Source organism: Neodiprion lecontei, chromosome 4 (genome assembly GCF_021901455.1).
Source record: "Neodiprion lecontei isolate iyNeoLeco1 chromosome 4, iyNeoLeco1.1, whole genome shotgun sequence".
Taxonomy (NCBI): Eukaryota; Metazoa; Arthropoda; class Insecta; order Hymenoptera; family Diprionidae; genus Neodiprion; species Neodiprion lecontei.
The window spans coordinates 23,046,460-23,062,754 of record NC_060263.1 but is presented as its reverse complement, the minus strand read 5'-3'; the positions used below and the strand labels follow the sequence as shown (position 1 = coordinate 23,062,754).

At 32.0% G+C, this 16,295-nt stretch overlaps 1 protein-coding gene across 5 annotated transcripts; it reads left to right on the top strand.

Moving 5' to 3' along the window:
* The first annotated feature begins 255 nt into the window (after positions 1-255).
* Positions 256-15,769, top strand: LOC107226245 (ras-related protein Rab6). 5 transcript variants are annotated; one of them, XM_046737706.1, is made up of 7 exons: positions 257-500; positions 2,404-2,462; positions 4,580-4,739; positions 5,503-5,708; positions 7,307-7,373; positions 7,909-7,995; positions 13,119-15,769. In XM_046737706.1, exons 1-6 carry the CDS (start codon positions 431-433, stop codon positions 7,974-7,976), a joined length of 630 nt encoding a protein of 209 aa, XP_046593662.1. In that variant the 5' UTR covers positions 257-430; the 3' UTR covers positions 7,977-7,995; positions 13,119-15,769. The 5 variants fall into 5 exon arrangements, with proteins under 5 accessions (XP_015522483.1, XP_046593662.1, XP_046593663.1 ...); XM_046737707.1 differs by having other exon boundaries at positions 13,105-15,769; XM_015666999.2 differs by lacking the exon at positions 13,119-15,769 and adding an exon at positions 9,680-11,733.
* Positions 15,770-16,295: the final 526 nt, after the last annotated feature.

The following is a 16,295-nucleotide window of genomic DNA, read 5'->3' as shown; positions in this document are numbered from 1 at the left end:
AAGTTCACCGGACTTGAAAATGACCAATCATTTAGAAATCTTTGGTCCCACCCGCGGTTGTATGCACGTATGTACATACATGGGTTGTACGTACCACGCGATAATGCGAGCGATAGGTGATTCGGTCGGCAAGGGTAGGACTGTTACATTCTCCTTTCACATTTTGACACATGGGATCTTTATACATCGTCATCTAGCGGCGAGTAACGAAATCGTCGGACTTTGGCATGATGGAGAAACGAAGCGTTAACACAGTGGCGTGACGTCACTTCCCAGTCAAACGTGGCTGCCGTGCCGAAAGGAGTGGCTGTTGAATCTGTCAAATTATATGGTTATTTGGAAATATTAATGACTTTTCCCATCGGCTACGGCGCGATATAGTGAGATTTGATTATTGCGTGTCAAGCAAAGTGAAACGAAGCCTCAAAATATGTCGTCTTCGGGTGATTTCGGTAACCCGCTGCGAAAATTCAAGCTCGTTTTTCTTGGTGAACAGAGCGGTGAGCATTTTGACACATATTTCAATGAATTTAAATTTAGTTTCCCTTAAGTTCTCTACTTTTTTCTTATCCACCACTCCGTTGGAGACTGAACTTTCGACATCTATACTACGCATGAATTTTCAATAACGTTCTAGGTTATAAATCGATATTTTCCCCTGTCCGTCTGCCGTAGCTGACGTGAGTCTCAAATCCGATTCGGTACTTGCAATAATACTTCGCATCGCTGTTATATATCGTTATTTATCGGACAAATAAATAATACAGCTTATTGTACCGATATCACTGGATCAAATTATATCGGTGATTGCTTTTTTTTCTGTTTTGCTGTAAATGAAAATTTACATTAATACTAGCAATCGATTTTTTTTGTTTCATCTTCTTTTTTGTTACGAATAAGAATTGAATGCTTAAATATGAAATGACCTTTTATCTGGAATCTCTAGCATTTATCTATTATAAATATTGGTATAGTAAACTGGCAGCAAAAATAAACTAAGATTAACTATCAAGTATAAGCTACTCTATTTGTACGAATGACTAATTGTAAGAGAAACAAAAAAAAAAGTAGCATTTTTCATATCCTATATTAATATTATTGAACTACTTAAATCTTCTAAAGTGATTGAATACTAGTGAAAAGTTACCAGAAAATTTTGCCAAAAAATTAAGAAATTATAAGAATACTGTTTTTTATATGCATGGAAAAAATTGCTTTATTAAGACATGGTTAATAATATTTGACTTTTCATAATAATGGTCATGTGTATTAGTTCACATTAAAGTACGTATTTACATATTAATACAGTTCCTGGGAGATGAAATTTACAGATTAATGAACAGTTATTCTGAACTTGCCTGAGCCACAATAAGCATAATGTGATTCTCCATGAACAGTTACTTGCTTACTCAATGGAAAAACAAAAACACAATTCTGCCATGTAGTTACCGGCTTTTTATGCCCCGCTCAATTGAAATTCACGCCATCAACATACAATGAATTAATAGTCTAATTTATCTAGTTTTTAGTGTATGATGCATGATGAATAACTATTTTTCAATAATCCATAATTTCATCAGATTAGGGAGAAAGATGTGAGTTTACTTTGAAAAATGAAGTGAATACACATTGAACTCATGTCGATCTATTGTCTCAAAAAATGAACACATTTAAGCAAGCTAAAATCAGCCTTTCTGACATCCAGAAGTGTTATTTGACTATTAAAAATAACGATTTTTTAACACAATGACCTAGGTGTCAAAATATTCTGAGTTTATTTATACAAATTCTCAGTGTCTTTAATTATTATTGAGATTAGTAATTTCTGACGCATGGACAGGGGAAATTCCCATAAATTTTTGGCAAAAATAATTCAATTTTATTCAGAAAAAATTGCAGAGTAGAAATACTATTGCCCTGTTTTAAAAATAACTCTGTTAGACAAACGTCATCAAAATATCTTCATCAATAATGAAAAACGGTGAAATATGAAATGATATACAATCAGTGAATTTTGTATAAACGGAATAATTTGTTCACATCTTTGTAATTATCGGCAATTATTGTAGTATCAGGGGATGTACCTCAGCATGTTTGATCCTTAGATCATGACTGATCTTCCTTGTGATTTGTTAAAAGTTGATTTTTTCAGAAAAATGATCACAGCATTATGAAACAGTCTTCTCAATATTTCGATGTTAACAAATACAGTTCAACTTGTTTTTGCTATTGATCTTGAATTAATTAACTGCGAGTTATTTAACACGCCAGAAATTTTTCATTCGGCCGGGCTACGCATTAGTATTAATTACAGACTACGTCAACTATTTCTTAGTATCATATATAAAATGATCAGAATTTTATTTCGTGTTATTTTTATTGAATAATTTGATCTTTTTGCAGTTGGTAAAACCTCCCTCATCACAAGGTTTATGTATGATAGCTTTGACAACACGTATCAGGTGCGTATTAAGATGTTTATAATTATAATTATAGTTGGAGCCATCTCTGTAATTTTTCTTTTCATTTGGCCACTATACAGTCCCGCTGCGAAAATTGATTACAAATTTTATTCAGTACTCGTAACTACTTTTACTTACTTGTAAAAGTATAAGACACTATTTATATCACTAGTTTAGAATACACATAAATAATAGATGGACAGGAAGCGATTAATTTGCATAGAAGCACTAAACGAGATTCAACCGATTTGTCGAGTTCATGTTAGTGTTTTCACTTTGCGTTTTTATTGAACGAGTAGGCCATGTACAGGATGATATTACATTATTCTTCTCACCTCAAGTTTTACATTATCATTACCTTGTTATTTAAATACAAATACCGATATCTGTTTACGTTTCAAGTTGAATAGTAAATATTTTGAAGAGTAAATTATTTACATAGATGATCAAACTCGTATCACCAGAGAGTTTCCCAGTAGTAGCTTTTTAATTGAATTTAATGATATGAGCAAAATTTACTGCTAATTGAACTGTTCGCACGTTGGTTTTTCACTCGGTATAGTTATTCGAAGACTATTCATCATTGTCCCATTAATCTTGACCTAGGAGAGACATCAGTATTATGTCATAGATGTGAAACACATTGGAAGAACCACATAACAGGTGTCTGAGGCCAATGTCAGCTGAAGTGGTAGTAGAAAGGACTAGACATTGACTTTTTCTAATAGTAATGTTCGAGGATAGGCTTTGACAAGTAAATTCAACCATGATTGATTACAGAAGTATTGAAATGTAATATTTGAATGTATATGTGATCAATTTTGATTAATCATTTGATGACTCGGTTTTCTCTATCACAGTATCAAACGATTTTATTTCTTTTCGAGAGTTAAACACCAGCACTTGTCCAGAGCTATATTTATCAATCGATGATAATTATCTCTTGAGTCTATCAATTCACAATTAGCATACATTTCAAGTCCCAAAAAATTTCCATGCCTAGGGTTATTTGATCGAAAGCTAGATATCGATCACTATTCAACACGAAGATAAGGTGTTATTTTAAATACTTGGAATTTTGTAGATTTTACTTCTTATGTTAGCTGACATTTCAATATCGTGTGACTTTATTTTCGGTGCTAGTTTTTGAAATTTTCTAATTCCTGGTAATGAACGAAACATTTATCTGCATTTTCGTCATAGTTGTTATTTCAGTACACAGTGTTGCAATTCTTGAACGGCACCTTAATAATTTCTGCAGTATTAGAATTTATTAATGAAATGTTATAGTATGGATTCAAGATGCATTTTTTCTTGAAATATTCAGCTTTATTCAGTTCAAAACTCGATTGCATTTCAAACGATCAATTGACATTGGCGCTGTATTTAAATATTGGTTCAAGCTGTTGCTAAAATTGTAAATATCTGCATCAAGTTTTAGAGTTTGTTTTTTTCAGCCTACCATTCCTTATAACGTCAATGTACTGAAAATTGTTTATAACTGCGATTCAATAACATTTAAATTTATTTCATTTTATTTATAAATTTTACGAATACAAGGTCCTTTTACATATGAATTCAAAAAGCAAAACAGCGTAGGTAGTCCAGCTGATGAATGTATAACGATTATTGGTAATTTTATTTTTATATTCGTTCGAACATTTCTTCCATTTCAAATCTAGTCTTTCGTTTTAACTTGCCATTTCTGTTTTGACTGAGTAAAATGACAAGAATATATAAAAAGAATAAGAAAATTTATTATAATTATTCAACAGCTTAGAAATAACTAAATTTTGGAATTCAATGGTCGAATAGTTCTCTAGTTATTTAAATAATGATGTTAAAAAAAAAACATGTATCTCACTTGTTAATATTTTATGGGCTCGAAATGCATCAAAGCAGGAATTTCCTAGGCTGGTCTATCAAAGTCAGCCAAATTGACCACTTGTTTTTTTTTTTACATTCTGTACGCTGTCTACATATGCATTTCTGAAATATAGCGATTGAATTTCGTTTTCACTTGATGTTATTCCATGTCTGTTACATTTGAAAATACCAATACCATTCGTAATCATTGCTCTACACCTTATTTCATAAACTTTTTTTGTTTGTTGCAGGCGACGATAGGAATTGATTTTTTGAGTAAAACTATGTATCTTGAAGATCGAACAGTTAGACTGCAGCTGTGGGACACCGCCGGACAGGAGCGATTCCGTTCCCTCATTCCTAGTTATATTAGAGACTCGACTGTTGCTGTGGTGGTGTATGACATCACTAGTAAGTTGATAGAAGATAAAATCTTCTTAAAAATCCAAAAATAAGAAATACCGGAGTTTTAAACAGAGGCTTAGGTATCGATGGTTCATTTCAAATTCTTTCAAAATGATAAAAAAATCTAGTAGATGTATTCGATTTCACTCCGTGATTACAACTGATTTTATTCAGAAGATTAATTTGTACCTACTCACTAAATACGGTTTATTTTATTATATTGGCATCATTAAATATATAACTTTTCAAAATTGCAGTAATATTGACTAAGGCCAATAAATGGCAATATTGAATCAAGTACTGAGAAAAAAAAGAAAATCTATTTCAGTGAATTTGTAAAAAATAGTCTTCTCAATAAAATGGGCCATCTTAGAGTGAAGTTGAACGAATCTGAGTGATTTTCAACCGTTCTAACATGATTCGAAATTAAGCATCAACATATAAGGCTCTTTTTATAATTCAAGTATTTTCTATTTTTTTAGTTTTAAAGTGATCTGTGTAGGTTACGAATATAGTAATTTAATAAATTCTCAATGCATAACAATCTCATAGTGAAATTAATAAAGAGTATCAATTTCCCCTGTTCACTATCATATTAACGTTATTAATTCAAAATATTAATATTTTTTAATAAAGTTGCAGGAAAAAATCTAACACAATGTCATAGAATAATAATATGATTTCGTACCTAAAATCAGTGCAGCCCCAATATTTTCAGGTGAAATAGAGATTAGAGTACGAATTAATTATTCATTCATGTTGTTCATAGATGCTAACTCCTTTCACCAAACATCCAAATGGATCGACGATGTTCGGACGGAACGAGGTAGCGACGTCATCATAATGCTAGTAGGCAATAAAACTGATTTAAGTGACAAAAGACAAGTTTCCACAGAAGAGGGAGAACGAAAGGCAAAGGAACTAAACGTTATGTTCATTGAGACCAGTGCTAAAGCTGGCTACAATGTGAAACAGGTACAAGAGTTTAAATTGCTATTAACATGCAAATCCTTTATCATCAGTTTTATTGTAGTATCAAAACCAAACTGTATATGATAGTCACTTTACAGATGGTTGAAAATCGAGTCAAGATATCATGTCTTTACCTAATAAGAGTATACATACCCTCGTGATTCAGAATTTACATGAATTCTCTAAGAAACGGTTACGAAAACAGTAATAGCTGTATTATACATATTTTTTTTTGTAAGCTTTTTCATATTTTCACCTTTATTTAAAAATATAAAAATGTGGCGGAGTCATCACGCATTTACTTTATCGCCTGGCTGTGTGTGCTTGCGTCTGGCATACATCGCCACGATTCGTCTGAGCGACGGGGAAGTGAAACGACAGAGATTTTTTATAACAAAGCGAATATTGTAAACCAACAATTGGAGAAACACAAAACAGAATCGAAGTACGAAGTTTGCCGTTTTACCTATTTTTTACTACGTAATTATTTAAAAAAAAAAAAATCAAAAAACAATAAATTCTCATGATTTTGGCATACCTGGAACAAAACAGGTTCATGAAGGAAATGTTGAAATTTCACATGGACGCGAACCTCGGTTCTTGAGGTCGCTCTCTTTTCTAAGTTTGTAATTGAAGTTGCCATCAGGTATCTGGAATATCTTGTGCAGCCTATCTTGTTCACTACCATATGTGGGTTCTTCCTTTGACACTTAGCGTAACAGGATATAACTAACGAAGAAGGGAAGAAAAATGATAGTTCTTCTTCTGCTTAGCAACGTCTCGAATATTTTTTTTTATTTTTTTTTTTCATTTTTACTGGCAATCCTGGCTTCTTTCGTCGCTTTTGCAACTCGGATGGCTGTGACTACTAGCACAAGTCCAGATGTACCAATGTGCTAAAAGTGGCATAACTTCTATAATTTTTGGAATTTCCCGATTGTTGTTGGCTCAACATATTCTCGAAAAAATAGACTATTCGACTAGCGAACAAAAAAAAAAATCCCAAACCTACTCGGAAAGTTCGCTTTTCGAAACCCCTAAAGCGTGCGTAATGTGTCCCATTTCCGAGCAGTGCGGTAAAACAGCGTTGGTACATGCGCACAATTAAATTAATATATTTTACACAGTAAGGCCTTTGTAGGCACATGCGCACTTTCCAACAAATCAATTTGACGGCTGTGATTGAGCACAAGTTAGCTAACCTCAATTTTTTGCGCTGACTGTGCACCTTTGGTGCTTTTCAAATTAAACCTTCACTCACAGGCGTTACAAAAAATAGCATGTGTCAGACGTGCCGATGGACAATACCTGACTCGTGTAATTACAGCACTCGTCTTTGCAGCTCAAGCTGCAATTTTCACATTTATCGAAAACTGCCCACTCTCCACACTAAAATAATATAGTATTCACAATGCTAAGATTAATTTATCTGAGAAGCTCGTCTTTCGTTTTGCACAGAAAATAGTGGTATTGCTTAGTCGACGTCTCTTACAATCACCAATTAATTTTTCTTTCCTACACTATCGAATGAACAAATTGATACAATCTTCTGAAGCTTCGAGAGCCATCCAATATTTATGGATACTTGTGTTAATTTCCAGTTGTTCAGAAGAGTGGCTGCAGCTTTGCCTGGTATGGACTCCACTGAAAACAAACCACCAGAAGACAGTATCCTTTACATGAAATTATTCAAACACAAAGTTGCACGTTTTTCAGACAATTTCATTACGAATAATAATACACCGATACAGGGTGTTCTATTATTGCCACTTGTGGATTACAAATAATTTGTGCTTTTTTACAGTACTTCATTTACTACTTTTTCCTTTCAATTTTTGCTTGCTTGTGGGAGTTGCTTTATTTAATTTTTTTTAGCCCATCAGTTTCTACCTTGTCCATCATTTGTGTCAAGCATAAATTTACATTTTGTGATTTCTAAACAAAAAACGGGCCTAATCAATAATTGCAAACGATCTAGCACATTCTGTAAGCTCGGAGTACCATCATAACGTGTTATCATAATGTTAGTTGTTTGCGGGATATTAGTAAGTTCGAATTGGTACAAACGTTTTTAATATTTTCAACCATTTTATATTATAAGGTCGGCACTCGCTGATCTAGGTTTCTTTCCATTCTGTTTTCTTATTTTTTACGTTATCTTTTGTATTTTTTGTGTTTTCCTTAATGCGTTCCCAACCTGTAGTGCAAGAGGTAGTTCTCAAGGACACGCCGATCGAACTGAAGGCGTCGGAAGGTGGTTGTGCATGCTAAGCCAACATTGGTCCTAATGGTAGATTAAACACTCAATTAAATTAAAACATTTGTTCCACCATCAAAATCTTAAGTCAAATTTGAATGCGACGATATATAGCCACGTTCCTTTACACAACATAACTTAAGTAATGCAAAAAAATAAAATAATAATAATAATAATAATGATAATACTTTTTAAAAAAAATGCAAATGCTAAACACAGGAAATGAAACTTAAAAAAAAAAACATGTAACTGTATTGCATAATAAGTATAAGTCTCAGTTGGTAGCTCACAATGACTGCTTTTACTCAACTCAATTGTATGACTCAGTGTACTATTTATTTATATCATTCTTACAATTAGTTGTCTTTTCACCAGTAAGTTAATCCTGTTGAACATCGCGCACCTAAACCATGGATTAAAGCAAGAATTTCAAATCATTTAGGACCACAATCCATTACTAGTACAAAGTAAACTATCTTTTGTTGTGGAATCATATGTTATTTTTATTATTATTTGAAGTCAATAATCGCACTTTTTTGTTGTGACTTTTTTTTTTTTTTTTTTTTTTTTTTTTACTTTTAGCTATTCCTGGTCAAGGGATATGCTAAATTAAAAATTAATCAACCGAGCAGGATCTTAGCTACAGCTGATTGGTGGCTGTGATTGAAATTTTTTTTCGTCAATTGATCTTTTTGATGTAATGAGATTTTCGTAAAATCAAAACTTCTCATTTCCATTTGTAAGAGTTTAACAGATAAGTAGGAGAGCTAACAATAAGATGCTGACACGTTCATGTAGGAAAATCACGTTCGTCATCAGATTTTCTTATTATAAAAAAAATTCAGCTTCGGATTTCATTAAATATTGTGTTTTTAATTTTTTAAATTATTTTCTCCACCGTAACTTCCTGACTTGGTAATTGTTTGATTTGAATAATCTATAAAAAATTCGTCAGAGTATTCTGAACTCTACAGCATGATTTAAAAGCCGTTATTTTAATTTGCTACTTGTTGTGTAATTTTACCAATCACAATGAGGAAAACATAATTCGATTGCGCACAAGTTCTATTGCTTTAGAAGTAAATCCGATTCTTTAGAAATTAAACAGTACAGTGAATAAACTGTTCATAGAAACTATGAAAAGTCTCCGAAATAATATTGGTTCGTGCAAATGTACTATGAACAACTGAGCTTTATTTTTGCTAATGAAATATTGCAATTAGGGAGGTGAATGTATGTACATACATTCCTAGCATGGATGCGAGAAGCATTGTATCTCTGTTACATTTTCATGGTAATGCTTTGAAAACTATTAAATTAATACTCTCGTGATAAAGCACACTCTACGTAGATTTCATAATTAGATGAAAAAAAAATTATCATATAACTTTATGTCATACTATTGCGTATTTTTATTTTATTTTTTTCTTCAATTCACATAAATTTTTTCAATGTTATGAATAGTTTTAAAAGAATAAGATCAAAAGAGTACAAGTACTTGTGGAAATGTAGAAAAGAAAATCATTTGTATGAAATTATCAGAAACTATGATAATATAACATGATGCAGTACACCTATTGTAGTAATAGTAATATGAAGCTGTATAAAAAAAATTTCTACAAATATACGTCGAATTTATATAAATATGATTTATAACAACATATCATAACACTAATGAAACCGAGATATAACAATAACTTCTTTGTGTCCATGCTAGATACATCTGATTACAATCGATTCTGAGGCACCTAATTTCATGAGGTCAGAAATACAATCCGGAGTGGCGCTTGTGTAAACATCGGTAAAGTTACCAATCTTATTCCTAAATTAATATTTAGGGAACCAAATCGACCGTATTTAGGTATACATAGTCATTCGTTGCACTGAGAACGTGATATGACATTGACAAGATCATGCTCAACATTTTGGTAGTAACTTTGTACAGACTACAAATTTCCTGAACCTTCTTTGAAGGTTTTCGAAAATTTGGTTTGTTGTATTTTGTAATCTTTAGGAAATCTATTCAACTTTCGAAAGCAATAAAATCTATGATTACGTGATTGATATCGTTTTGCGCCGTGAAAGAATTACGCATTAAACTAGGAAGCAAGCTTTGAAATACTGATTATTAGTTGGGAATATTCGACAGAAAGTTGTACATAAATGACAAATAAAAAAACTGAGAATTGAGATTGAAGTAAAGGAAGAAATGATGACACCAGCTTTTAATAAAAGCAAGAACCAACATTTTTTCTCATAAATGAAAATTTCAGTATGAATGTGATTTTTTTTACACCTAAGAAAAGATGTGTCATTATCTGTATTGTGATTATAATCAGATAATCAACACCTTTTCCAATAATTGTGGACAATCTTATAAACCGACGCGAAGAGTTTTATTCTATGAAAATCGTTTCATAACCCCCCCCCAGTGTATCTGCCAGGTTCAATTATCAGCTAATTGAGTTATTTATTATGTATAAAAATCGGATTGCAGTTACATATTGTGTAAACGTAGTCATGACTCCATCCCAATCCAAATTTCAGAATTCTGTTTACATCAGATTTTAAAGCAGATTTTTGAAATTTGGTCAGAATAATATAAAATAGCAATAAGAGAAAAACTTTGCCGTTATGCATGTACAGTTTGTCCATTCGGTTTAGTTGTAGTGTAAGTTACAGAAAGTGACACTGCATCGGAATTAAATTTCTCTCAAGAATCCTTGCGATTGGTGCAATTAAACCGAATGCACAAACTGTGATTCATCTAGAATGCGGACATGTTTTGCAGTTACATAAAACAATTTCTAATCGAAATGACAAAAGAGTAACGGACTATAAAAAAAACTAATAGATTATTAATTCATTAGCAGATATGAGAAAAATACTTAATATCGATTGACCACTAAAGTATAGTTTTTGTATCAGATCTTTATTTTGTTCTCTCGATTTCAGATAATATAGATCATTATACATGCATATACTACATTTCTTACTGTATCAAGTAATTTCTTACGGTGGTATGAAAATAATCTATGGAAAACCTGTTCACAGTATTCTTTTTGCTGCTTGGAAAATCGTTTTTTACCGTATCAAAGTTAAATTAATTCGGGTGGATAGAAACATGTGTGGCAAGAAAAATAATTTTAAAAAAACTGCCCAGCCCAGAATTGTAAATAATATAAACGAAATGTAGAAAGGTGGAAAAAAAACATACAAGCAATCTTGGTGAAATAATATCATTAGTTTAACAGTGTCTCTGACGACGAGAAAAATTTAGAAAACCTCAAAAACCTAAAGAATTTTGAAAAAGTCTGCAAATATACAGTGATTTACTCGGGTATGTATAGTTCAAATCAATTCCGAGTGAAGACGTGATTTATGACGAAAGCAGCCATGAGTGTTGTTTGAAATTTTTACTTTGAAATGTGATCCTTAGCGTTGTTCGAATTTGACTCCGAATGTCGCAATACATGATAAAATATAACAAATTTTAATAAAACTTTTCAAGAAACTGTCGAGTCATTATCAAGTATAAATGAAAGCCACTCAATTAAACAAATGCAAAAATTTATGCATCTAATATCTGCTGAGCAGGAAATAGTGACTTTTTTTGTTACTGTCAAGACCTGACGAATGTTAGTATGGAATTATCAGATAATTTTTAATATCCCTGTCGTTGGAGACCCTGTTAGTTATGTTAATGTCATTTTTGTTAATTACTATTATTGTAATCTTTTAATTTATATAAAAACTCACTCAAACATTAAATTACATGGTTTTATTTTGATTTAATAATTTCCATTATTTATTTCCCCGTTTTTCCTGAAGACGATTTTTTTCCAACGAAGTAGATGAATAATTTTTATTACTCTTACTCTAGGGGTCCATCCATTCAAGTTACGAGCAACTGTTTAATGTGAAATATTTCAATAATTACATTTCTCATTAACTAGGACTTGCAGGATTGGTGTTATTAATTACTGCAAATTTTGCCTTAAATATATTATTGGGGTGTGCTCCGTCCAATTTTTTTACCGTATTTTTGTATAATTCATATGCTTTTCAACAATAGCAGATAAACGTGTCATAATTATACGTGGTAGCAAAATAATAGTTTATGATAAAAGTCTGATTACGTTCAATTTGGATGACTTTTTCATAACAAAATTTAAGTACTAAAATAGCATTTAGACGAATGTATTTGGATATATTTTGACATATTTTTTATGATCTAATTAATGAGACTTGATTCAAAGTTTCATCCATCATGATTCAATTTTCTAAGATCTCGTAATTGAGAATAATATTTGAAAAATTACTCCTAGCAGTGTACATAATATAGGTAAAAAACCGATTTTATTATAAAATTTCGTCCAAATTGAAGGTTGCCAGAGTGCAAGTGATTTATACATATTATACTGAGGTTTCGATAGTTGTCTAGAGATGTTTCAACACATCTTATAGATGTATCACTTAGACGTTAGTAACATTTTGTCATAAAAAATTGACACAAGTGCTGCATATGCCAGAATATTTTATTAAGGTGATGCGTAATCATGCAATCTACGATCCGAAAATATTATTTATTTTACACTTATTTTCATTGAACAAACTTAGAGTGGAATTTCCATTGTATCGACGTACGAGTTGCTTGTGACATCCATCACGGTGTGTATCATGAGTTTACTGTGTGGCATATTTCGCTCAACTGAGATGGAAAATTAAATTACATACATGCTCATCTTGATGCATACTGACGTACTAGTTTTTTTTATATATTTCTGCGGAGGTATCTTGAAGCAGGTCTCCGAACCATTAAAAGCGACCTGCTTCAACTGGTGCTTTTTATATGACCTGTGAGGCTGTGTCGTGTGTGCGTATGTATATGTGTGTTGATGTTACCTAATTTAAACATGACATAATTGTTTTGCAACTTTTTCTGAATTTTTTGTGAAGTGAATCTCTGCGAACTGTTGCATCTGCCTATTTCATCAAAGTGACATTGATAATTAATCAAAATGAAAATACAGATAGATTTTACACTGGTTATGATAGTTAAAATAACTGCCATTGGCTATATTCAAATACTGTATAAGCTTAATGTATAAAATCACAAAATGCACCTTAACAAAAATGCAGCTGTTGACCTACAGAATCAATCACCGATGCAGAATGGTGGAGAGGCCGAAGGCGAAGGAGGATGCATTTGCTAGGGAGCTGATTTACTGATTCTTACCCAGATAACAAGAAAAAATATATACCTTACACCCGAAAATGAACCAAATCCTCATCCGAATGAACAGAGTGCTAGCTTATTTCGACGTGCATAATAATATTGAATATCACTTTGCCATAGGATTATATTTTTTTTTAAACTTTCTTCTCCTAACTTACATTACGACACGTAATTCTGAACAATACTATGAATTGTTTGTATTTAATTATACAGACTTGATCCAACTTTCGATAAAAGCAAATAGATATTCCGAACTAGAGATGCAAACAGTCTGGGAAGTAACTGAAGTAACTGAATATCTGCCGAAATGTATTAGCAAGCGTAGGAAAATTAATACTTATCTTAGCAGTTTACCATCCAGAGAAAAATAAATCAGCTTTTCTTCATACATATACTTATCGAGGTAATCTAGCACTTGATGTGACCGAGAACGACACAAAGGATGGGCCAATTTTTCACAATGTAGGGAAGAAAAAACAAAACTAGATTAAAGCCGTTTCAGAAGTGTTTGAAAATGTTGAATTCCGCAGACCTAACGTGTCTCTATATGTGATAAGGCTTTAAGAATATTACACTGTGCTTATACACGTTCTCTCTTGAGTCTATATTGAAATTATTGTCTAAGCTAACGACACTCTCGTAGTGCCCTGACAAAGTCGAAGTTGAAAAAAAAGAATAAAACAAAAAAGAGAGAAAAATCTTGCAGCAATATTCTAATAACATAATTATTATACGTCAAGCTGTATTTATACTTACAGATTTCTAGTTAACTAAAAGATTTCTATGCAATTATCGTATTCGCTGAACACACGCTTCTCTGTTAGTATGTTTCAGCATTCTATCAGACACAAGAAAAAAAATAAATAAAAAAAAATAAAAAACGCGTACAGCTGGTTTATTCGATCTCTAAGCGAAAAATTAAGCTTTCATTATATCCCAGAACTCTTTTATTCAATTCAATTCCAACGAATAGTAATACATTTTGATTTTAAGAGTAATAGCTTTCTTATTCGGTATTTGGTAATGTTAGATTAGCATTTTGTTTTATTTTTCACCAATAAATGCATGTGAAAACGCAGATGCATCCTAAAACTTATTTATCCACAATAACATTAGTTCTTTATGTATATTTAATTGGGTTTGAACAATCCTGTAGTCAACTATTAAGCAGATCGTATTTAAGATTGTATTCAGTTATTATTTTCACATTCCGAAAATCCTTAAAATTAGAAGAGCTATTATTGGTCTTTGAGATTGCTTAAAGTGTCTTCTAACAAGTAACTATGTTGACTTTATTGATTAACTTTTGTTAGTTTAAATCAGTAGGGAATACATCACACTAGACGGCGCTCACTAATGTATTAAACGTTATATTGATTGGTCGATACAAACGTACTGTGTGGTTTTTGAATCATCCAGGAAATGTTTGCATTTTAATTCACACGTTGTTCAGTAGCAGAACAAACCTTTTCTCTGCTCAAATAACATTTCTGTTCTACGGTATTGTAATATTTTACGTAATAACGTTTTGGCGACTTGTTTAAGTTTTGTTTCTTTCTTGAAAGTAATATCTGTGATACGCAAAATGTTTGAAACCTCCAAAAATTTGAAAATACGATTGTGAGGGAAATGGTTTCTACTGAAAAATTAATTCCATTGCGAATTATTAAAATGTTTGTGGTGCTTATAAGTAGGAGTAATTGCTTTAGTATTTATTGTTGGTTTCAATATGGTTTGATATATTTAAGCAAGTCAGAATTGTTACGAGTTCAAGATGCGTCTTATTTATAGGTTTTTGTAAAAGAATATGCGCAAAGTTTCAAGGTATTCCTAATGATTTGACTCAACAATAGTTCGATACACTTTAAAAGCGATATGGAGTATCGTAAGCTTACTGCAAAGTAACTATGAAACAATATAGTAAGAAAATAACATTTCTATTGGACTAATGATATAGATCTGCGTCGATGGATAATGATTTAAAAAATTGACATTAAAAGTGGATGTCGTATTTATTATTTAATACAGATTAGTAGTGAAAAATGTTTAAACATAAAAACAATTGTTTGGCTTTGAGCTATGTAGAACTGCAGTAGCTGGCATATGTATGCCAATATTATTATTAAAATGATATGTAGAATATATATTTAGGGACTGTTTACATTTTTAATATTTGATTCTGCAAGGAGACTAGACTGATGTTCTTGGGATTGGTAAACCTAAATACCCATCGAAAAAAGATCAATGCAGGTAGCTACAAAAAGAAGGTATTGGGAGTGACTGATATGCATCCATCATGGACAAGTAGATGATGAATGTTAAAAATGTGACAGAGACACAAACCACACTGCAAATTTTGGTCTGGTAATAAATTCTTAGCGTCGGTGAAATGGTCGATGTTGTTAAACGAAGTCTTTTGTACCATCTTATACATGCAGTTTTGTTTGTACGAAAACGCATATGATATTAAATAATTTTTGCAATTTTGTTATGACTATATATGTGGCAACTATGTTTAAAATAGTAAAGCTTTAAATGAACAAATGAATAAAGGTTTGTGTTCACCAACCATATGTGTTTTCATTCTTACAATAAAACACAATCTTTGTCATTAGCTGTACAAATATACTATCATTTCTAATCTAATCGACCGGCTTTTTATCATTTTATTCTTCGCTGTGTCTATTCTACAGCGTGGGATCTGTACGAGACACTATAAATAAGCCAGATTTTTGCGTGTCCCGAATTATTCGGAAAAAATTTAAATGTTTGAAGAAATTTTCGAGGCTCGGCAATTTTTTTAGGAGTATTGAGAGACAAGTACAAATGTCTCGCTGGCGAGCGGTACGTAGTGGGAAATAACCATTCGTAGAAAAACTCTTGCCTTTTCAACCCTGCCCAGAACTATTAGGAGGTCGAACTGTACGACTCTAGCGACGGTATAACAAAGGAGAAAGTCCTAAATCTGACCTTTATCGCGCAACTTCAGCGTCCCTCAAAAACTTTTTCGAACACTTCAATTTTTTGCGAAAAATTCGCAGCAAAAGCACATTCGGCATGTCTGAAGTGCCCCGTGAAGGCTCACTCTATAGTA